The sequence below is a fragment of the Podarcis tiliguerta genome (genome assembly GCF_965153285.1).
Source record: "Podarcis tiliguerta genome assembly, chromosome: 18".
NCBI classification, from domain to species: domain Eukaryota; kingdom Metazoa; phylum Chordata; class Lepidosauria; order Squamata; family Lacertidae; genus Podarcis; species Podarcis tiliguerta.
The window spans coordinates 4,144,861-4,169,376 of NC_139551.1; the positions used below are offsets into that span (position 1 = coordinate 4,144,861).

The window sequence follows — 24,516 nt, forward strand, 5'->3', positions numbered from 1 at the left end:
GGCGAGGCAGGGACCTTCAGTCTCAGCTTCGTGGAGGGCAAGACCTTCTGAAGAAGAATTGCTGCGCTCATTAGGCCTGACATCATCATCATCAATCAATTTGTTTTATATTTGGTGTTAGCCGCCCTGAACCCGGTCTTGGCTGGGGAAGGCAGGGTATAAATAAAATTTGTTGTTGTTGTTGTTGTTATAGCTTTTGACACCCTTGGCAGCTGGGTTAGTTTACCTTTAGGATGCAGACTTCCCCATCATTCTTCTCCCTGCCCCCCGATAGAAGCCCTTGTGAGAACCCCTCTCTGTATTCGAGTGTGTTTGTGGAAAGGCGTTGCAGCGTTTAATCTTGACTGACAATGCACAGCGATCTCCAAATTGCTGCATGCTGCCTCCTTCGACCTTGCAGGCTCTCGCAGAAGGTCGTTGGCAGTTCGAGTTGCATGGCTTGTGGGGATCAGAGAGGAAGGGTGCGTCGATGGGCTTTGGGGGGGAAGGAGCCAACTCCCCTCTCCTGAAAGATGTGCCTTATTTTTTACGCTACAGATATTTTTACATATCTCCAGGGTTACGTCATGGTCATCAGGAGTGCCCGGGGACGTGGGTGCCAAGCAGAGTGCAGAGCCCTGGCACCGAAATTTGTGGGTGCCCGGCCTCTTCATGGGGAATTTTGTGGGTGCTCCAAGGGCACCTACGATGACAATCAGGGTGTTCAAAGTTCGGATCTGCCTTCTTTCCAGAACCAGTAGTGCTTCTGTAATGGTTCTAGGGGTTGCTCGTGCGTAAGTTGCCGTTACTCCTGGCTAGGTTGCCTGATTGAACCCTTTCTGTCTGGACAGCCTCAAGTTCCGTGGCTGCCTCAGTCGCTGGCAGAATCCGTCAGTGGGCGTTTCTTGAACCTCTTCCAGCATAGAAGCTGTTTGACGCCCAGTCTTCTCCTACTCTCCCTGCGCGGAAGTCTTCTGCGCAGGGAGGGTGTGGGCAGCGGAGTACCCGTCCCCTCTCCGCTGGTCTCCGGCGAAGAGTCCTGGAGCCACCTCTAAGATTCCCCCATCTGCCCCCCTTCTCCACTGGTGTTACGCTGATTTCCTTCCCCAGCGGATGGGCTACCTCTCTCCCTACTGGGACCCTCTCCGCCATCCCTCTGGAGCCTCCTCTCTGCCTCCAGCTCCGATGGCAGTTCCCTGTCAGCTTCAGTCGCTGAAATTTGCAAACTGTAAGAGTAGGGCGTGTCGTTTTAAGGAAGTGAAACTTAGTTCTTGCGACTTTCTTCAGGGAGGTGTCTTAAAAACAGTTTTTTTTGGGTGTGAGGGGTTCAAATCTGGTATTATTGTTGTGTGACTGGACAACGTTTAGCTTGGCAAGTACAGTGGTACCTCAGGTTAAGTACTTAATTCGTTCTGGAGGTCCGTTCTTAACCTGAAACCGTTCTTAACCTGAAGCACCACTTTAGCTAATGGGGCCACCCACTGCTGCTGCGCAATTTCTGTTCTCATCCTGAAGCAAAGTTCTTAAGCCGAGGTACTACTTCTGGGTTAGCTGAGTCTGTGACCTGAAGTGTTTGTAACCCGAGGTGTTTGTAACCCGAGGTACCACTGTATATGTTTGGCAAAGAAGCACATAAACTGCTCTAGGAAAACCAAAGCGTTTTAATTTTACCTTCTGAAAATTTTACCTACCGGAAAATTTTACCATGCTAAATAATGATGATGATAAATAAGGCAAGGTAAAAGGTAAAGGACCCCTGGACGGTTACGTCCAATAAAAGGCAACTATGGGGTTGCAGCGCTCATCTCGCTTTCAGGCCGAGGGAGCCGGCGTTTGTCCACAGACAGCTTTCGGGTCATGTGGCCAGCAGGACTAAACCGCTTCTGGCGCAACGGGACACCGTGATGGAAACCAGAGTGCACAGAAACGTCGTTTGCCTTCCTGCTGCAGCGGTACCTATTTATCTACTTGTGCTGGCGTGCTTTCGAACTGCTAGGTTGTCAGGAGCTGGGACAGAACAACAGGAGCTCACCCTAGTGGGGATTCGAACCGCCGACCTTCTGATCGGCAAGCCCAAGAGGCTCAGTGGTTTAGACCACAGCGCCACCAGTGTCACAAGCGATGATAAATAACAACAATAATATTAATAGTTAATATAACCAAGTACTTGACAATCATTTTTTGGTAATAATTTCTTTCTTCTTTCTTTCCCCCTTTTTAAAAATAGTTTTTATTAAGAATTTCAACATCATAAATTATCAAAAACATATCATCTTCATTCCCCCCCATTTCCCCCCTCCCCCAAGAAAAACCCTCCCTCCCACCCACCCCCAGACTTCCCTCAGCTAGCTTCTCTTTCCTGTTTTTCAAGACATATTTTTCTCTGCATATTATAAAATTGTAAAAACCCTTAAATTGTCTATCTATTACGTTTAACAATAGTAAATTTGTGTTTGTTTATTCAAAACCTGCCAAGGAGTCCAAATCATTTTGTTTTGTTTTTTTAAGTAATTTGTAAAAAGCATTTTTTGTAACGATTTCTATGCAATTTACAGTGGTACCTCGGGTTAAGTACTTAATTCGTTCCGGAGGTCCGTTCTTAACCTGAAACTGTTCTTAACCTGAAGCACCACTTTAGCTCATGGGGCCTCCTGCTGCCGCCGCGCTGCTGGAGCACGATTTCTGTTCTTATCCTGAAGCAAAGTTCTTAACCTGAAGCACTATTTCTGGGTTAGCGGAGTGTGTAACCTGAAACGTATGTAACCCGAGGTACGACTGTACACCCTGCCCGTACGGGCCAGTCTTGACAGACTCTAGGGTTGTGCGCCCATCTCACTCAAAGAGGCCAGGGGCCAGCGCTGTCCGGAGACACTTCCGGGTCACGTGGCCAGCGTGACATCGCTGCTCTGGCGAGCCAGAGCCGCACACGGAAACACTGTTTACCTTCCCGCTAGTAAGCGGTCCCTATTTATCTACTTAGGACGCGGGTGGCGCTGTGGGTAAAAACTCAGCACCTAGGACTTGCCGATTGTCAGGTCGGCGGTTCGAATCCCCGCGGCGGGGTGCGCTCCCGTTGTTCGGTCCCAGCGCCTGCCAACCTAGCAGTTCGAAAGCACCTCCGGGTGCAAGTAGATAAATAGGGACCGCTTACTAGCGGGAAGGTAAATGGCGTTTCCGTGTGCGACTCTGGCTCGCCAGATGCAGCGATGTCACGCTGGCCACGTGACCCGGAAGTGTCTGCGGACAGCGCTGGCCCCCGGCCTCTTAAGTGAGATGGGCGCACAACCCTAGAGTCGGACACGACTGGCCTGTACAGGCAGGGGTACCTTTACCTTTACCTTTACCTTATTTATCTACTTGCACCCGGGAGTGCTTTTGAAGTGCTAGGTTGGCAGGCGCTGGGACCGAACAACGGGAGCGCACCCCGCCGCGGGGATTCGAACCGCCGACCTTTCGATCGGCAAGCCCTAGGCGCTGAGGCTTTAACCCACAGCACCACCCGCGTCCACTGTACACACATGTTACTTAAAAAGCGAAAACACCCATCCCCTGGCTCTGAACCTTCTTCCGCTGATTCCCCAGCTGGTTTCTGCCATTGCATCCAATCAGTTTATGACACTCGCTGTTTGGCTGCTTCCTGTGTTCCTAAGACGTCTTTTTCCGTTCCCTCTCTAGGTTCTACTGGGACTTTACCATGCTTCTATTCATGGTGGGGAACCTCATTATCATCCCCGTTGGTATCACCTTCTTCAAGGACGAGACCACGGCCCCCTGGATCGTGTTCAATGTAGTGTCGGACACCTTCTTCCTCATGGACCTGGTGATGAACTTCCGGACGGGGATAGTCATTGAGGACAACACGGAGATCATCCTGGACCCTGAGCGCATCAAGAAGAAGTACCTGAAGACGTGGTTCGTGGTGGACTTGGTCTCCTCCATCCCTGTGGATTATATTTTCCTCATCGTGGAGAAGGGCATCGACTCGGAGGTCTACAAGACCGCCCGGGCTCTGCGCATCGTCCGCTTCACCAAGATCCTCAGCCTTTTGCGGCTGCTTCGCCTTTCGAGGCTTATCCGTTACATTCACCAATGGGAGGAGGTAAGATGGTTTATTCATTTGCAGCCTTCCTTAACCCACTGGTTTCCCCCAGAGTTTGCTGGACTACAGCTCCCTTCAGCAGCAGTGGTCAAGGATGATAGGAGTTGTGGCCCTGTAGTCTTTCAGCACCATGGAGAGCTCTGAGCTTGGGGTAGTTGTTTCCCTGAAGCGCAGAGAGCTTCCAAGTAGGTGGGGAGCTCAGGCAAGCCATGCAGTACCATGGAGAGCTCTGAAGTGGCCATTCAGTGTTATAAAGGAATTTGAGGTTGTGTTTCAATACCATGGAGAGCTCCGAGAGCTCATTCAGCGCAATGGAATTTCAGGTGGTCTTTCAGTACCACGGAGAGCACCAAGTGGTCGTTCAGGACCACGGAGAGCTCCGCAATTGTCTTTCAGTGCTGTTGCTCCCCATTTGTGGAATCCTTTCCCCAGGAAGGCTCGTCTGCCGCCTTCATTAACATATCATTAACATTAGGCTCCAGGCATAAATGTGTCTCTATAACCAGGCCTTGGGCTGGTTAACATCCTATGGCCTTTGAAACGTGTTTGTGGTAGGGGGTTGTTGGTCTGGGTTTTTTTTGTTCTGGGACCCAAAATTTGGATTGAGCCCAGAACAAACCAAGGGCTGGCTTTTTGGCCGAGGTTTTCTCCAGTTACAAATCGAGATGGGATTCAACTGCCCCCCGGCAACCTCTGCCTGTTCTCTCTTCCATGACCTAAGCTACCTTGAAGGGTGGGAGGCTATGACGATGGGGGAGAACCTTGAGATCCTTGGAGGAAAATGGAATTGTACATGAAAAACACAGGAAACATACATTTTTAATAGATAGTGGTTAAAGACATATGGTTGAATAAATGGAGACAGCCTGGCCTTCCCACTTTTTAGGAAGAAATGTCAGATGTGGAAGATTGACGGTCCTCAGAAGGATATTGCAGAGCTGGAGAGGGTTCAGAAATGGGCGATCCAAATGATCAGGAAATAACCCACATGCCTCTGTCTGATGAGGAAGGGGTACAACATCTGGGATTTTTTAGTTTAGGGGGGAAATCAGCAAGGGGGAATGTGATGGAGGTTTGGAAAATAAATGCATGCCATGCAGGAAGGATAGGGACGCAGGTGGCGCTGTGGGTTAAACCACAGAGCCTAGGGCTTGCTGATCAGAAGGTCGGCGGTTTGAATCCCCGCAATGATGGGGTGAGCTCCCATTGCTCTGTCCCTGCTCCTGCCAACCTAGCAGTTCGAAAGCACGTCAAAGTGCAAGTAGATAAATAGGTACCACTCCGGGGGGAAGGTAAATGGTGTTTCCATGAGCTGCTCTGGTTCGCCAGAAGCGGCTCAGTCCTGCTGGCCACATACCCGGAAGCTGTACGCCGGCTCCCTCGGCCAATAAAGTGAGATGAGCGCCACAACCCCAGAGTTGGTCATGACTGGACCTAATGGTCAGGGGTCCCTTTACCTTTACCTATGCAGAAAGGAAAGGGGAAGAGTTTTTTCTCCTCTCACAGTTTTTAATGTTTGATGTTTTATTGTGTTTTTAATATTCTGCTGGGAGCCGCCCAGAGTGGCTGGGGAAACCTGGACAGATGGGCGGGGTATGTGTGTGTGTGTGTGTGTGTGTGTGTGTGTAAATAAAATCATCATCACCACAACACTAGAACTTGGAGCAATCCAAGTAGTGATAGAAACTAAGATAATATAAGCTAGGAGCCAAATGGCTCCTTAATTCAAGGTTGCAGCTGCCAAAACAGAATGCCTTGTTGCCATTTTGGGGCAAGACAGCTCTAAAGCCCTTTTTATTGATTGATTGATTGATTGATTGATGGGCTGTGATTGATTCCCAGTGAAATATCTGGCTAGTTCAGTTGACAACCTTGAGCTGAGTAAAGAGCTTTGAGAACTTAAAGAAGAAAAGTCCCTTGATCCAGGGTCAAGTCCACATAATTATTAACCTGTCCCTACTTCTTTTTCTTAATGGTGACACGGATCATTCATAACTTAAGAATATTCTTCACAACCGTCTTCCGTTGTCTTCTGTGTACAGTGGATGTTGTGTGGGAATATGTCGTTGTTGTTTAGTCGTTTAGTCGTGTCCGACTCTTCGTGACCCCATGGACCAGAGCACGCCAGGCACTCCTGTCTTCCACTGCCTCCCGCAGTTTGGTCAAACTCATGCTGGTCGCTTCGAGAACACTGTCCCACCATCTCATCCTCTGTCGTCCCCTTCTCCTTGCGCCCTCCATCTTTCCCAGCATCAGGGTCTTTTCCAGGGAGTCTTCTCTTCTCAAGAGGTGTCCAAAGTACTGGAGCCTCAGCTTCAGGATCTGTGCTTCCAGTGAGCACTCAGGGCTGATTTCCTTCAGAATGGATAGCTTTGATCTTCTCGCAGTCCATGGGACTCTCAAGAGTCTCCTCCAGCACCATAATTCAGAAGCATCCATTCTTCGGCGATCAGCCTTCTTTATGGTCCAGCTCTCACTTCCATACATCACTACTGCGAAAACCAGAGCTTTAACTATGCGGACCTTTGTTAGCAAGGTGATGTCTCTACTTTTTAAGATGCTGTCTCGGTTTGTCATTGCTTTTCTCCCAAGAAGCAGGCGTCTTTTAATTTCGCGGCTGCCGTCACCATCTGCAGTGATCATGGAGCCCAAGAAAGTAAAATCTCTCACTGCCTCCATTTCTGTGTGGGAATATACTTGCCATGAAAGGCTTTTCTAATTTGTGGGACGGGAAGGGGGAAAAAACCTCAATCTCTTTCTGACCTGGAGGCAAATTTAGTCCTCTGTCCATGGTGCTGAAGCCACACTCCTAAGCGGTTTCTGCAAGTCTATGATTTTCTCCCTCGATTTGACACTTCGTCGCTCATTAACAGGGAGAGATCCTCAGTTTTGCCACCTTAAATGACGATGAGCGACAACGAGGAACAAGACACGGGCAGCTCAGATCCTAACTGTGTCCCCTGAGCAAATACTGCAATAGGCAGCCGGGACCGGTATAAACAAGGAGAAAAATAAAGGGCTTCAGTTTGGCATATGCTGCTACTTACTTGAAAGTAAATGATGCTGAACAGAGTGTGATTGGAATCTTATAATTTTAGGGTTGGAAGGAATCTTGAGGGACACTTCCGCCCCTGCAAGGCAGGAATCTCGACTAAACTTCTTAGAGAACATGTTATTAGCAGCGTGAGTGTGGATAGCAGCCCAGGATACAGTCATGCCTCGCGTTACAGACGCTTCAGGTTGCGTTTTTTTCGGGTTACAGACTGCTGAAAGCCGGAAGTACCGGAATGGGTTACTTCTGGGTTTCAGCGGTTGCGTATGCTCAGAAGTGCTAAATCGCGCTTTGCGCATCCGCAGAAGCCGCCCCGGACGTTCAGCTTCCTAAAATACCATACTTTTCCGTGTATGCTTTTTTACTCTAAAATAAACCACAGAGCCTAGGACTTGCCAATCAGAAGGTTGGCGGTTCGAATCCCCGCAATGGGGTGAGCTCCCGTTGCTCGGTCCCTGCTCCTGCCAACCTAGCAGTTCGAAAGCACGTCAATGTGCAAGTAGATAAATAGGTACCACTCCGGCGGGAAGGTAAACAGCGTTTCCGTGCGCTGCTCTGGTTCGCCAGAAGCGGCTTAGTCCGGCTGGCCACATGACCCGGGAGCTGTATGCCGGCTCCCTCGGCCAGTAAAGCGAGATGAGCGCTGCAACCCCAGAGTCAGCCACAGCTGGACCTAACGGTCAGGGGTCCCTTTACCTTTACCTTTTTAATGTTCAAAATCTGGGGTCGTCTTATACATGGATAGTACAGTTCTACCTTGGGTTACAGATGCTTCAGGTTACAGACGCTTCAGGTTACAGCTCAGAAATTACATCACGGTCATCAGGAGTGTAATTTCTGTAACCCGAGGTACCACTGTACATATAAAAGGCTGAGAGGTGACCGGATTGCTGTCTTCAAATATTTGGAAGGTGTACAGACCCGCTGAAAGTAATGGAACAGAACAGAACAGAACAGAAGCGCTAAACAGTTGGTATTTAAAGACAGGTTGGAAATATCACTAAGCGACTGAGCAGGAAGGTTGATCGAGAGAGGAGGCCCCCTGGTATTCCAACTCTTACTAAGTACAGTGGTACCTCGGGTTACATACGCTTCAGGTTACATACGCTTCAGGTTACAGACTCTGCTAACCCAGAAATAGTACCTTGGGTTAAGAACTTTGCTTCAGGATGAAAACAGAAATGGCGTGGCGGCAGCGGGAGGCCCCATTAGCTAAAGTGGTGCTTCAGGTTAAGAACAGTTTCAGGTTAAGAACAGACCTCCAGAACGAGTTAAGTACGTAACCAGAGGTACCACTGTAGACGTGCCAGAAATTGAACCCAGGGTTTTGCAGACATCACAGCTAATAAAACAGCTCCCGCTTCCCGGAAGTACCGTATTTTTCGCTCTATAAGACGCACCAGACCACAAGACGCACCTAGTTTTTGGAGGAGGAAAACAAGAAAAAAATATTCTGAATCTCAGAAGCCAGAGCAGCAAGAAGGATCGCTGTGCAGTGAAAGCAGTGATCCCTCTTGCTGTTCTGGCTTCTGGGATAGCTGCGCAGCCTGCATTCGCTCCATAAGACGCACACACATTGCCCCATACTTTTTAGGAGAGAAAACGTGAGTCTTATAGAGCAAAAAATATGGTAGTTAAGGCAGGATTCGAACCGGCGACCGCAATCATTTGCAGCGGGGGGGGGGGGATAGGGCTCTCCCCCACCTACCCTGCGGACCACCAACGCTGCCGTTTTGATCGCAGGATCGAGGCAGCGTGGAAATAGCTCTCTCTCTGCGCGGAGGAAATGCAATCACAAAAGGCTCGTCGTTTGACGAGGACGTATTAATTGTTCCAACATTCAATCTAGCGGGTAATTACAGCTGGGGTCAGGGGAGAGACAAGGGCCTCTCTGCGGCGCATGGCCTGCGTCGGGGGGGGGGGGAGCCGGCATGTGGAAGCTCGCAGCCGATGCACAGATGCTCCCCTCCCGGCAGAAATTATGACGCGCACATGGAGAGCAGGCTGCAGTTTCTCCGGAAGACACAGAAGGACAGGGCAAAAGCGTGGACACGAGACAGCGTCCACCTTTGGAGTCCTGCCTTGTCCCGCTCCAGGCCAGTGGTTCCATAAACTCACCCCCCCCCAGCTCCATAAACTCATCCGCCGTGCCCCTTACCCTACCAAAAGCATCTATCTTGGATCTCAAATGCCTTGGCTCCTGAACAAATCTGCTCCCGAACAATCGAAACCCAGAAGTGACTGTTCCAGTTTGCAAACTACTGTGCTGTTGTTGTTGAGTCGTTTAGTCGTGTCCGACTCTTCGTGACCCCCTGGACCAGAGCACGCCAGGCCCTCCTGTCTTCCACTGCCTCCCGTAGTTTGGTCAAACTCATGCTGGTAGCTTCGAGAACACTGTCCCACCATCTCGTCCTCCATCATCCCCTTCTCCTTGTGCCCTCCATCTTTCCCAACATCAGGGTCTTTTCCAGGGAGTCTTCTCTTCTCATGAGGTGGCCAAAGTCTTGGAGCCTCAGCTTCAGGATCTGTCCTTCCAGTGAGCACTCAGGGCTGATCTCCTTCAGAATGGAGAGGTTTGATCTTCTTGCAGTCCATGGGACTCTCAAGAGTCTCCTCCAGCACCTGAATTCAAAAGCATCCATTCTTCGGCGATTGGCTTTCTTTATGGTCCAGCTCTCACTTCCATGCATCACTCCTGGGAAAACCAGAGCTTGAACTATACGGACCTTTGTTGGCAAACTACCGTACCTTCCGTCTATAAGACGCACCCATGCATAAGACGCCTTCTATTTTGGAGGACTCCAATTTAAGAAAATGGGGGGGGGGGGGGAGAGATACAGTGGTACCTCGGATTAAGAACTTAATTCATTCCAGAGGTCTGTTCTTAACCTGAAACTGTTCTTAACCTGAGGTACCGATTTAGCTAATGGGGCCTCCCACTGCTGCCACTGCGCGATTTCTGTTCTCATCCTGAAGCAAAGTTCTTAACCCGAGGTACTATTTCTGGGTTAGCAGAGTCTGTAACCTGAAGCGTATGTAACCTGAAGCGTATGTAACCCGAGGTACCACTGTACTTAGTAAGAGTTGGAATACCAGGGGGCCTCCTCTCTCGATCAACCTTCCTGCTCAGTCGCTTAGTGATATTTCCAACCTGTCTTTAAATACCAACTGTTTAGTGCTTCTGTTCTGTTCTGTTCTGTTCCATTACTTTCAGCGGGTCTGTACACCTTCCAAATATTTGAAGACAGCAATCCGGTCACCTCTCAGCCTTTTATATATGTACAGTGGTACCTCGGGTTACAGACGCTTCAGGTTACAGCCTCAGCCAACCCAGAAATATTACCTCGAGTTTAGAACTTTGCTTCAGGCTGATAACAGAAATCGTGCTCCGGTGGCAGCGGGAGGCCCCATTAGCTAAAGTGGTGCTTCAGGTTAAGAACGGACCTCCGGAACGAATTAAGCACTTAACCCGAGGTACCACTGTATTTAGCTTTCTGTGTTTTTTTGTGTTGTTTTAATTTGCGTAAGCTGCTTCGAGCCCCAATCTTTGATAATTGTTCCTTTTGCTTTTGATAACTTTAGTAATTGTTCCTTTTGCTTTTGAGAGTGCAGCATCGAGAGGAGTCTGCAGACCGGTTTTCTGTTTTAAATTTAGTGTAAAATAAAGAAGGAAACAGAAAATCAATGGCCTGGCCAGCTTGTTCTATTTTATAGGTGCAGGAGAGTCTTTGTAGTGGCTCTTAAGACCATTTTAGTCTGGTGAGCTTTTCAAAGAAACAGAACAAAGCTTTAACAGTAATTGCACCCCCCCTGTTTTCAATCTGCTGATATATATATATATATATATATATATATATATATATATATCACCCAGTTTAGTGTTATTTCTCTAAGGTAAAGGTAAAGGTACCCCTGCCCGTACGGGCCAGTCTTGACAGACTCTAGGGTTGTGCGCCCATCTCACTCAAGAGGCTGGGGGCCAGCGCTGTCCGCAGACACTTCCGGAACACGTGGCAAGCGTGACATCGCTGCTCTGGCGAGCCAGAGCGCACACGGAAACGCCGTTTACCTTCCTGCTAGTAAGCGGTCCCTATTTATCTACTTGCACCCGGGATTGCTTTCGAACTGCTAGGTTGGCAGGCACTGGGACCGAACGACGGGAGCGCACCCTGCCGCGGGGATTTGAACCGCCGACCTTTCGATCGGCAAGCCCTAGGCGCTGAGGCTTTTACCCACAGCGCCATCCGCGTCCCTTCGTTATTTCTCTAGAATTCACCTTTAATCTGTCTCAATTGAGATTTTTGTCTTCCAAACTGGCTTATCACAGAAATGTGGGGTGTAGATCAAAGAATCATAGATTCTTAGAGCTGGAAGAGACCCAGCGGTCATCTAGTCCAACCCCCTGCGATGCAGGAATCTCGGCTAAAGCATCCCTGACAGATGGTCACCCAACTTCCGCTTAAAATTCTCCATGGAAGGAGAGTTCGCCACATCTTGTGGGAGTCTGTTCCACTGCCGAACAGCTCTTACTGTCAGAAAGTTTTTCCGACTGTTTAGTCGGAATCTCCTTTCTTGTCACTTGAAGCCACGGGTTCGAGTCCTACTCTCCAGAGCAGGAGAAAATAAGCGTGCTCCCTCTTCCGTGTGACAGCCCTTCAGATGTTTGAAGATGGCTCTCATATCTCCTCTTTTCCAAGATAAACATACCCAGCTCCTTCGACCGTTCCTCATCAGGCTTGGTTTCCAGACCCTTGATAATCTCGGTCGCCCTCCTCTGCACATGGCTCCAGCTTGTCAACATCCTTCTTAAATTGTGGTGCCCAGAATTGGACACAACATTCCAGGTGTGGTCAGTGTATTCCAGGCAGAATAGAACGGGACTATGACTTACCTGGGACACGGGTGGCGCTGTGGGTTAAACCACAGAGCCTAGGACTTGCCAATCAGAAGGTCGGCGGTTCGAATCCCCGTGACGGAGTGAGCTCCCGTTGTTCTGTACCAGCTTCTGCCAACCTAGCAGTTCGAAAGCACGTCAAAGTAGATAAATAGGTACCGCTCCGGCAGGAAGGTAAACGGCATTTCCGTGCGCTGCTCTGGTTCACCAGAAGCAGCTTAGTCCTGCTGGCCACATACCCGGAAGTTGTACGCCGGCTCCCTCGGCCAGTAAAGCGAGATGAGCGCTGCAACCCCAGAGTCGGTCACTGCTGGACCTAATGGTCAGGGGTCCCTTTACCTTTACTTTATGACTTCCCTTGATCTGGACACTAGATTCCTGTTTGATGCAGCCTGCAATAGCATTCGCCTTTTTTGCTGCTGCATCACACTCTTGGCTCATGTTCAGCTTGTGGTCCACCAAGACCCCTAGAGCCTTTTCACATGTACTGCTAGCAAGCAAGGTGTCCCCCAACCTGGTTCTTCCTGCCTAAGTGCAGAACCGTACATTTGTCCCTGCTGAAATTCGTTTCCTGAGCCGGGGCCCAGTTCTCCGGTCCGTTACAGTCCTGAAATAATATATGCATTTCCTTTTCAGATCTTCCACATGACCTACGACCTGGCCAGCGCCGTCATGAGGATCATCAACCTCATTGGAATGATGCTTCTTCTGTGTCACTGGGATGGCTGCCTGCAGTTCCTGGTTCCCATGCTCCAAGATTTCCCCAGCGACTGCTGGGTCTCCATCAATGGGATGGTGGTGAGTCCGCTTGCCTCGACATCTTCCCCCATCTTGGCTCTTGCTACCGGGAGCCGGCCTCAATAATAATAATAATAATAATAATAATAATAATAATAATAAATAACAACTTATTATTTATACCCTGCCCATCTGGCTGAGTTTCCCCAGCCACTCTGGGCGGCTTCCAACCAAGTGTTAAAAACAATACAACATTAAATATTAAAAACTAAACAGGGCTGCCTTCAGATGTCTTTTAAAGAGAAGATAGCTGCTTATTTCCTTCACATCTGAAGGGAGGGCGTTCCACAGGGCGGGCGCCACTACCGAGAAGGCCCTCTATCTGGTTCCCTGTAACCTCACTTCTCGCAATGAGGGAACCACCAGAAAGCCCTCGGCGCTGGAGCTCAGTGTCCGGGCTGAACGATGGGGGTGGAGACGCTCCTTCAGGTATACAGGACCGAGGCCATTTAGGGCTTTCAAGGTCAGCACCAACACTTGGAAACGTACTGGGAGCCAATGCAGATCTCTCAGGACCGGTGTTATGTGGTCCCGGTGGCCACTCCCAGTCACCAGTCTAGCTGCCGCATTCTGGATTAATTGCAGTTTCCGGGTCACCTTCAAAGGTAGCCCTACGTAGAGCGCATTGCAGTAGTCCAAGCAGGAGATAACCAGCGCATGCATCACTCTGGCAAGACAGTCCGCAGGCAGGGAGGGTCTCATCCTGCGTACCAGATGGAGCTGCCCTGGACACAGAATTGACCTGTGCCTCCATGGACAGCTGTGAGTCCAAAATGACTCCCAGGCTGCGTACCTGGTCCTTCAGGGGCACAGTTACCCCATTCAGGACCAGGGAGTCCCCCACACCCGCCCGCCCCCTGTCCCCCCAAAACAGTCCATGAGGACTAGGAACAGCCTCGTCCCCCTAATTGCCTCCTCATCATGGAAATGCAGACCTTCGGGAAACATAGCCCCCCTTCCCCCCTTCCTTTCTCCGTCTCTAGTAATTTTTAATTTGGTTTTACACAGTCCTTTTTTTTCCTTAAAGAAAAATGTTTACAGGTTATGACCTTTAAAGCCCTTTGTGGCTTAGGGCCCTCATATTTATGGGACCGCTTCTCCTGGTCTGCCCCGCAGAGGACCTTAAGGTCCGTGAATAATCACCGTTTAGAGGTCCCGGGCCCTAAGGAAGTCAGACTATCCTCCACCAGGGCCAGGGCCTTTTCAGTGGTGGCTCCGACCTGGTGGAATGCTCTGTCCCATGAGACCAGGGCCCTGCAGGATTTAACCTCCTTCCGCAGGGCCTCTAAGACAGAGCTATTCCGCCTGGCCTTTAATTTGAATTCAGCCTGATCTTTTATTCCCCTTCCTTCCCTCCCCTTTTTATGAAGATTCCCCGCTCTGGGATCCCACAGCTAATTCTCCCCTGGTCTCCTCGCTGGCCCAAATAGAACTAATTTAGCCAGCTAGCCCTGGTGATCATCTAATGTCCATGCAGAATGTAGGCACCCTATATATAGAAAGGAGCAAACCAGGGATATTTTAGGGAGCAGGCTAGCAGGCGGGGCCCATGATTTACATCGTAGGAGCCTACACAACACAAAACACCGTTGCTTTATGTAGGATTTATTTTATTTATTCTTTATCTTATATTTTGGAAATGTACATCCAGTTTTTTTCCTTTAATTTTTTGGGGGCGTCCCCAAGAGAGTGGGGCCCTAAGCTGTAGCTTGTTTAGCTTATACAGTGGTACCTCAGGTTACATACGCTTCAGGTTAGAGACTCCGCTAACCCAGAAATAGTACCTCGGGTTAAGAACTTTGCTTCAGGATGAGAACAGAAACCACGCGGCGGCAGCGGGAGGCCCCATTAGCTAAAGTGGTGCTTCAGGTGAAGAACAGTTTCAGGTTAAGAACGGACCTCCGGAACGAATTAACCAGAGGTACCACTTTACGTAAATCCGGCACTGGTTGAGTTAGTACAGTGACGCTCGGATTGCTAACGTGATCCATGTGGGATGCACGTTCGCAACCCGCGTCCGTGAACGCACGGGTTGCGATTTGGTCCTTCTGCGCATGTGCAAAGCGCGATTTAGCACTTCTGCGCATGTGCGGCCGCTGAAACCTGGAAGTACCGTATTTTTCGCCCTATAGGACGTACTGTCCCATAAGGCACACCTAGTTTTTTGGGGGGGAAATAAAGGGGGGGGATTATTTTTCCCCCAGCCCCCAGAACAGGCAACTCTCCGCAAGCCGCGGGAGCCCAGCGCCGGGCTCCCGTGCCTTGCGGAGAGCTACCCAAGCCCCGGCGTGACTGCTCAGCGCGCCGGGGCTTCAGGATAAGAGGCAGCTCTGCGCAAGCCGGGGGAGCACTCCTGCGGCTTGCGCACAGCTACCCGAAGCCCCGGCGCGACTGCTCAGCGCGCCCGGGCTTCGGGGTGCAGGCAGCTCTTGGCTGTAAACCAAGGTATGACTGTAATAGCGAAAACACGGACCTATCAGACAGGAGGACTGGTTTCTGTTGTGCCCAGGCTGCCTGCTTCCTCCTGTGTCTCAGTCTCAGTCAGTTTTATTGCTCATAGCCCAAGGCTGCTGCAATGTACACAGAATTATTTGGCAATTAAAAGAAAATATACTGAATTGATAAGGGACGCGAGTGGCGCTGTGGGTAAAAGCCTCAGCGCCTAGGGCTTGCCGATCGAAAGGTCGGCGGTTCGAATCCCCGTGGCGGGGTGCGCTCCCGCTGTTCGGTCCCAGCGCCTGCCAACCTAGCAGTTCGAAAGCACCCTTGGGTGCAAGTAGATAAATAGGGACCGCTTACCAGCGGGAAGGTAAACAGCGTTTCCGTGTGCGGCTCTGGCTCACCAGAGCAGCGATGTCACATTGGCCACGTGACCCGGAAGTGTCTCCGGACAGCGCTGGCCCCCGGCCTCTTGAGTGAGATGGGCGCACAACCCTAGAGTCTGTCAAGACTGGCCCGTACGGGCAGGGGTACCTTTACCTTTACCTTTATACTGAATTGATAAAAAAGACTTAAAACATTTATATTATCCAAACATTACGTACTCTAAACAGAGCTATGAAAGTACCCCAATGTACAAATCGAGACATTAAACAATAAAATTCGTAAGCTAAAATCATCACATGGCCACTAATGTTAAAAGCAATGCCAATTAATACAGTGTGCAATTTATACTCAGAGTTTGGTGACAAAGATAGAGCATAGCCTGAGGTTGATAGATAGGATCAAATAAATCCATCTCCTTTACAGTTAATGGCTACCTTGGCTATATAATTTGCTCTGATTTTCCTAGCAGCGGTTGCATAAAGTGCTACACGCCAGGTCCCATACTTATCTGTGTCTGCGAGGAGATATAAAATCATGTCCGAGGGGTTCTGGCCAGGGGACCTTGTCATTATAGGTACTAAAAATCTTTTCCTGGCATCATTATATAAGGGACAGTGCGAGCTATAATGCATAAGGTCCTCTACTTCAGAACATCCCCTAATGCAGACACATTCGTTTTATGGTATGCCTCTCTATAAGCAGAGTATTGTATTTAGTCGTAACTCTGTAAAAGCTTTCTGAAGTTGTGCAAAAGTCAATTCATTGAAATAAATGTACATTCTCAGCCTTTTGTAGCTTCCTCCTGTGAGCTGCCTCTCTCTCTCTGTTCCAGAACGACTCCTGGAGCGAACTGTACTCTTTTGCCCTCTTCAAGTCGATGAGCCACATGCTGTGCATCGGTTATGGCCGCCAAGCCCCAGAAAGCATGACCGACATCTGGCTGACCATGCTGAGCATGATCGTGGGAGCAACGTGCTATGCCATGTTCATTGGCCACGCCACAGCCCTCATCCAGTCCCTCGATTCCTCCCGGCGCCAGTATCAAGAGAAGGTATTTTTGGGGCAGGGAAGGCGAGGTCCGTTGGGTGGCGTTTCCGCAGCTGAGACAGGGCAACCAGCGGCTCGGATCCCATTTAATAATAATAATAATAATAATTTATTATTTATACCCTGCCCATCTGGCTGGGTTTCCCCAGCCACTCTGGGCGGCTTCCAACAAAACACTAAAATACAATAACCTATCAAACACGAAAAGCTTCCCTAAACAGGGCTGCCTTCAGGTGTCTTCTAAAAGTTTGAATCATAGAATCATAGAGTTGGAAGAGACCACAAGGGCCATCGAGTCCAACCCCCTGCCAAGCAGGAAACACCATCAGAGCACTCCTGGCATATGGTTATCAAGCCTCTGCTTAAAGACCTCCAAAGAAGGAGACTCTACCACACTCCTTGGCAGCAAATTCCACTGTCGAACAGCTCTTACTGTCAGGAAGTTCTTCCTAATGTTTAGGTGGAATCTTCTTTCTTGTTGTTTGGATCCCTTGCTCCGTGTCCGCTTCTCTGGAGCAGCAGAAAACAACCTTTCTCCCTCCTCTATTTGGTAGTTCTCTGTTTGGTACTACTCTATTTGGTAGTTTGGTAGTTCTTTTTCTCTTTGACATCTGGCGGGAGGGCGTTTCACAGGGCGGGTGCCACCACCGAGAAGGCCCTCTGCCTGGTTCCCTGTAACTTGGCTTCTTGCCGGGAGGGAACTGCCAGAAGGCCCTCGGAGCTGGACCTCAGTGTCCGGGCAGAACGATGGAGGTGGAGACACTCCTTCAGCGTCTTGTCCCAGCGTTTCCTTGTCCCAGGGAGAGCACGAGTGTGACAAACCTGATACGTTCCTGGTCTTTCGCATTTATTCCTACGGCGGTAGATTGCTCCTGAATGTGGAAGCTCCATCTAGCTGGGAAAAAGGAAAGTAGAAACAGAACCCTGCGGTCATTTCCATTACAACCTCTCCTTTCTCCCACTGCCCTGAGATACAGTAGATATGATTTTATTTAATCTATCGATATGTATGTCAATATATAGGGAGCAATGAGGTCTCCTATTTAATTTTTCCTTCAGAACCAAGAGTCTTTTAAGAACCAAGAGTATCTCAATCTTCTTTTCTTTTGATCAGATTTTTTTGTTGAGATTTCCCCATAATAACAGTAAAATTGCAGCTGTGGGGGGGTGGGGAGGGAAGAAGGAAAGAAAGGAACAATAGAAATAAAGGGAAGAAAGAGAGAGAAATGGAAAAATAAATGCAGCAATAAATGAAAAAATATTTCCACCTGGTGTTTACGCGAAAGAACACAGGATTGCAGTATTAAAAAGCTCTGACCCATGCGAACATCCGTTTTCTCTGCTTTCTGTTAAAGAATATTTATTTTAAATTGGGGAATCATTCCTTTCCTTTCCCTGTGAAAATCTTTAAAGGATAGACGACAGCTTGGTTTTAGAGACGATGGCTGGAGGCTGTTTTGACCAGTCCTCTTCCTGTCTCCTGAAGCAAAAGGCTCTTTTTTTGACAACCTCGTTGGGTCCTCAGAGGCACCCCCACCACCAACCCCCCCCCCCCCCGCTTCGACTGAGTGATCTCTGGATGCGACCGCCACCCGTCTTCTGACAGCCATGGCCTCGTGGGGTTGGTGATTGAAGCAAGATGCAGAAAGCAAAGAGAATTCACTCTTGCCAAGGCCTTGGCATTCCTGCTAGGCAAAGCTGTAGGGCAAATCTCACCTTCTTAGGCTTTTTAGGTCAAGTGGTTTTTCAGGCTGTGGTGAAGATCTCTGGCTTTCTATCTCTGATCACAAGAGGAAGCGGCTTATTAAGGAGGTTGCCGTCTCAAAGAAAGGACTGTTTTGCCTGTTTTCTTTCCATCTATATGGGCTTTCCTGGCGTCCAATGATGCTTTGCGGTCGACTAAATGTTCTGAAAATAGAAAGGAAGAAATGGAGGCGGTGAGAGATTTTACTTTCTTGGGCTCCATGATCACTGCAGATGGTGACAGAAGCCACGAAATTAAAAGATGCCTGCTTCTTGGGAGAAAAGCAATGACAAACCTAGACAGCATCTTGAGTCGTTTAGTGGTGTCCGCCTCTTCGTGACCCCCTGGACCAGAGCACGCCAGGCACTTCTGTCTTCCACTGCCTCCCGCAGTTTGGTCAAACTCATGCTGGTAGCTTCGAGAACACTGTCCCACCATCTCGTCCTCTGTCGTCCCCTTCTCCTTGTGCCCTCCATCTTTCCCAGCATCAGGGTCTTTTCCAGGGAGTCTTCTCTTCTCATGAGGTGGCCAAAGTCTTGGAGCCTCGGCTTCAGGATCTGTCCTTCCAGTGAGCACTCAGGGCTGATTTCCTTCAGAATGGAGAGGCTTGATCTTCTTGCAGTCCATGGGACTCTCAAGAGTCTCCTCCAGGCACCAGAATTCAAAAGCATCCATTCTTTGGCGATCAGCCTTCTTTATGGTCCAGCTCTTACTTCCATACATCACTACTGGGAAAACCATAGCTTTAATTATACGATATATCTGCTTAGCTTAGCTTAGCTTTGTGAAATCAGTCCACACATATCAATAAATTAAGGGTTCGAAATGCCTCCGCGCTCACTGCAGTTTCTCTCTCTTCTCCCCACAGTACAAGCAAGTCGAGCAGTATATGTCTTTCCACAAGCTTCCTGCCGACTTCCGACAGAAAATCCACGATTACTACGAGCACCGATACCAAGGCAAGATGTTCGATGAGGACAGCATCCTTGAGGAACTGAATGAGCCTCTGAGAGAGGTAAGAGTTGTCCTTGTACCCTGTGGAAAAAGAGGCCAGCTTGTGAAATGGGTTACTGTTTAAAGGCTGGATTTTTAAACTGGGGTGGCACTGTGGGTTAAACCACAGAGCCTAGGACTTGCTGATCAGAGGGTTGGCAGTTCGAATCCCCACGATGGGGTAAGCTCCCGTTGCTCGGTCCCTGCTCCTGCCAACCCAGCAGTTCGAAAGCACGTCAAAGTACAAGTAGATAAATAGGTACCACTCTGGCGGAAAGGTAAACGGCGTTTCCGTGCGCTGCTCTGGTTCGCCAGAAGCGGCTTAGTCATGCTGGCCACGTGACCTGGAAGCTGTACGCCGGCTCCCTTGGCCAATAAAGCAAGATGAGCGCCGCAAGCCCAGAGTCGTCCGCGACTGGACCTAATGGTCAGGGGTCCCTTTACCTTTACCTTTAGGCACCCTATATATAGAAAGGAGCAAACCAGGGATATTTTAGGGAGCAGGCTAGCAGGCTTAAATGACTTACATCACAGGAGCCTACACAACACAAAACACTGTTGCTGGATGTAGGTTTTATTTTATTTGTTTTGTATCTTATATTTTGGAAATGTACATCCAGTTTTTTTCCTTTAAATTTTTTTTGGGGGCCCCCAAGAGAGTGGGGCCGAAAGCTATAGCTTGTTTAGCAGAATGTAGGCAACCTATGAAAAGGGACGCGGGTGGCGCTGTGGGTTAAACCACAGAGCATAGGGCTTGGTGAACAGAAGGTCGGTGGTTCGAATCCCCGCGACTGGGTGAGCTCCCGTTACTCGGTCCCTGCTCACCACCCCCTGTTCCTTTTCCTGCCCTCCTCTCCAGGAGATTGTCAACTTCAACTGCCGCAAACTGGTGGCCTCCATGCCCCTCTTCGCCAACGCTGACCCCAACTTCGTCACCGCCATGTTGACGAAGCTCAAGTTTGAGGTCTTCCAGCCGGGCGACTACATCATCCGGGAGGGCACCATTGGCAAGAAGATGTATTTCATCCAGCACGGCGTGGTCAGTGTCCTCACCAAGGGCAACAAGGAGATGAAACTCTCAGACGGCTCCTATTTCGGAGGTGAGGCTCAGGGTCTAAAATATAGGGCATGGGGGGTTGTCATTTCCTCTCCCTAAATGTTGTTTAGACGTTTAGTCGTGTCCGACTCTTCGTGACCCCCTGGACCAGAGCACGCCAGGCCCTCCTGTCTTCCAATGCCTCCCGCGGTTTGGTCAAACTCATGTTGGCTGCTTTGAGAACACTGTCCCACCATCTTGTCCTCCGTCGTCCCCTTCTCCTTGCGCCCTCCATCTTTCCCAGCATCAGGGTCTTTTCCGGGGAATCTTCTCTTCTCATGAGGTGTCCAAAGTCTTGGAGCCTCAGCTTCAGGATCTGTCCTTCCAGTGAGCACTCAGGGCTGATTTCCTTCAGAATGGAGAGGTTTGATCTTCTTGCAGTCCATGGGACTCTCAAGAGTCTCCTCCAGCACCAGAATTCAAAAGCATCAATTCTTCGGCGACCAGCCCTCTTGATGGTCCAGCTCTCACTTCCATACATCACTACTGGGAAAACCATAGCTTTTACTATACGGACCTTTGTCGGCAAGGTGATGTCTCTGCTTTTTAAGATGCTGTCTAGGTTTGCCATCGCCTTTCTCCCAAGGAACAGGCGTCTTTTAATTTCCTTAAATGAGGTCCCTATAAATAGGGAGAGAGGGGAAGGGATTCAAAGCTTGCTTCTCACCCTGATTTTATTATTCCTTCTCCAGCATGCCAGCCACAAATGCAACTGCACTGAACCCTTGTTTTGGACTTTATTTTTTGTGGGGAGGGGGGGTTGTTCCTAATTTTCTTCCCCCTTGCAATTTGGCATTGTTTATGTTGACAAGCACCCACATAGGCCAAATCAAAGCTCCCTAGACTGCATTGCCCCATTTCCCCCCCGTAATGCAGACAGATTCTCCATTTCAGCATCGACATCCCAGCTCTCGTTTCCTGGAAAACAGCAGGGAAACCATGGCTTGCAAAAACTGTGTAAGATAAAAAAAAAAGCAGGAACTAAACATGGATGATACGGACAGGAAATTTGGACATCACAACTCAACCCCCCCACCCAGCAAAAATACTGTTACCCGTTCCTTCGTTGTCTCCACCCCCTTCTCATCCTGGGCAATGCCATAATGCCAGGGGGACAAATTCACTTCTGCAGGGCCTGTAAGACAGAGCTATTCCGCCTGGCTTTCAATTTGAACTTAGCCTGATCTTTTATTCCCCTTTCTTCCCTCCCTCTCCCCTTTTTATGAAGATTACCCACTCTGGGATCCCACAGCTAATTCTCCCCTGGTCTCCTCGCTGGCCCAAATAGGACTAATTTAGCCAGCTAGCCATGGTGATCATCTAATGTTTATTGGATGGATTTCCCCCCTAAATTAATTTTTACTTCTGAATTTATTCGAAATTTATTTTTTGACATAGGACTAATTTAGCCAGCTAGCCCTGGCGATCATCTAATGTTTATTGGATGGATTTTCCCCCTAAATTGATTTTTAATTCTGAATTTATTCAAAATTTATTATTCAAAATTTATTCGAATTGATTTTTAATTCTGAATTTATTTTATACTGTATCTTATGCTGTTTTTTGTTGCATCAATTAAGTGTTTTAAAATTGTTGTTAGCCTCCCTGAGCCCAGGAAGGGCGGGGCATAAATAAAAAATTATTATTATCATTTATTATTACCTTCCAGGCAGGGGAGATAAAAATCAATGATTTTTTTTAAAATAATTTTTAAAAATTCGATCCAAAAAATGTTAACCATTTCCTCCGGCATCTTTTATAATTATCGAAATCCATTGTATCCAAAATTCACCATTACACTACAAGCATCGTTCTCCCCCTACTAACGATTCTAACTGCTTATGACGGTTTTTGATGGATTATAAATTTTCCACATTCAATAATAATAATAGTAATAATAGAATGTGGAAAATTTATAAATCACCTTTAAAATATTATTATATGTAATATAAATCTTTTGCCTTTTTACTAAAGATATAAATCTTTCCCCCTTTTATTAAATTATTATTATTATTATTATTATTATTATTATTATTATTATTATTATTATTATTAAAACCCCACCCATCTGGCTGGGCCTCCCCAGCCACTCTGGGCTGCTCCCAACAGAATATCCAAAACACAATAAAACATCAAACATTAAAAACATCCCTAAACAGGGCTGCTTTCAGATGTCTTCTAAAAGTCAGCTAATTTTGGTTTTCCCGATTTCTGATTCTTCCGGTCCTTTTTGCTATTTCGGCATAAATCCATCGACTTAATCTGCCATTCTGCGATTCCTGGACCTTTTCCAATTTTACAGTAAGCTTTTTGAGGTGATACGGTGTCATAGCTGTCAAGCGTCCCTTATTTGGCGGGACAGTCCCTTATCCCAGCGCCGTGTCCCGCTGCTGTCCCTTATTGATGATGTCCCTTCAATTTCCCGGGTTTCAAAGGAAGCAGCTCCTCTCCCTCCCTCCCTGCCGGCCAGGGAGGAGGGAGGCTCCAACTGGGTTGCTTGTCTGCGTTGCTCACCCAATAAGGAGTCTTAAGAACGACTGGAGGGTGGAGCTTGCATGCCTTGTGCCGATCAAATCAGCCGCGTTGCCTGGGGACTCGCCTTTGCTCAGCGCTTCCCAGCAGAGAGGTGACACTGGTTTCCCTTGCTGCATCCCCTTTGCCGGGTTGCTGCGCTGTGGGAACCACCGCTTGAGGCTTCGTTTGGCTGCTGGCTGGGCTTTCTGCCTTTGGCTCGGAGGGGCTCAGAAGTCGAGCACACCTGTGCTCTGAAAATCCCTTATTTTGGCTGCTGATGCCTTATTTTCGAGGCTGCTGGCCCCTTATTTTCAAATCTGTAAGTGGACAGCTATGTACGGCGTGGTGGGGTTTTATTCACTTGACGGGGGTTGCAACCGAAATCCGTGTTGCCTGTGTGTGTGTTTATGTGCTGGGAAAAAAAGCTTTTTCCCTATCTTGCCTTGCAGAAATCTGCTTGCTGACCAGAGGCCGCCGTACTGCCAGCGTCCGAGCAGACACCTACTGCCGCCTCTACTCCCTCTCGGTGGACAACTTCAACGAAGTCTTGGAGGAATATCCCATGATGAGACGAGCTTTCGAAACAGTCGCCATCGACCGCCTGGACCGCATAGGTATTTTGTGGGGTCCCCCACCCCATGGGGAAAATTCTGCACCTTTCCTCGACTTCAGAAGGGGTAGAAGAGCCTTGGCAGACTACTAATAATTACAAATAGCAGAATGTAGGCACCCTGTATATAGAAAGGAGCAAACTGGTGATATTTTAGGGAGCAGGCGGAACCCATGGCTTACATCCTAGGAGCCTGCACAACCATAGCTGTTCACTTTCCCCTTTTCTTGCGAGGAATCCTATTCAGAATAAGGGAATTTCCCTTAAAAAAAGGAAAACGTTGACAGCTATGTACACAACACAAAACACTGTTGCTGGATGTAGGTTTTATTTTATTTGTTTTTTATCTTATATTTTGGAAATGTGCCGTATTTTTTGCTCTCTAAGACTCACCTTTTCCCTCCTATAAAGTAAGGGGAAATGTGTGTGCATCTTATGGGGCGAATGCAGGCTGCGCAGCTATCCCAGAAGCCAGAACAGCAAGAGGGATTGCTGCTTTCGCTGCACAGCGATCCCTCTTGCTGTTCTGGCTTCTGAGATTCAGAATATTTTTTTCTTGTTTTCCTCCTCCAAAAACTAGGTGCGTCTTATGGTCTGGTGCGTCTTATAGAGCGAAAAATACGGTATACAGTGGTACCTCGGGTTACAGGCGCTTCAGGTTACAGACTCCGCTAACCCAGAAAAGGTACCTCGGGTTAAGAACTTTGCTTCAGGATGAGAACAGAAATCATTATAATGAAATGAATGTTGTATTATTTTATTGTTGTTAGCCGCCCCAAGCCTGGCTTCGGCTGGGGAGGGCGGGATATAAATAAAAATTAATAATAATAATAATAATAATGATGCTATAATGTTGACCCTCTC

At 48.6% G+C, this 24,516-nt stretch overlaps 1 protein-coding gene across 1 annotated transcript in view; it reads left to right on the forward strand.

The window, feature by feature from the left end:
• HCN2 (hyperpolarization activated cyclic nucleotide gated potassium and sodium channel 2) overlaps positions 1-24,516 on the forward strand; it is a 51,612-nt gene that overhangs the window by 24,627 nt on the left and 2,469 nt on the right. Inside the window, exons 2-7 of the mRNA XM_083421462.1 lie at positions 3,655-4,078; positions 12,661-12,822; positions 16,481-16,699; positions 19,308-19,454; positions 20,292-20,532; positions 23,492-23,656. Coding sequence (XP_083277588.1) covers positions 3,655-4,078; positions 12,661-12,822; positions 16,481-16,699; positions 19,308-19,454; positions 20,292-20,532; positions 23,492-23,656 — 1,358 coding nt within the window. The remainder of the gene's footprint in view (positions 1-3,654; positions 4,079-12,660; positions 12,823-16,480; positions 16,700-19,307; positions 19,455-20,291; positions 20,533-23,491; positions 23,657-24,516) is intronic.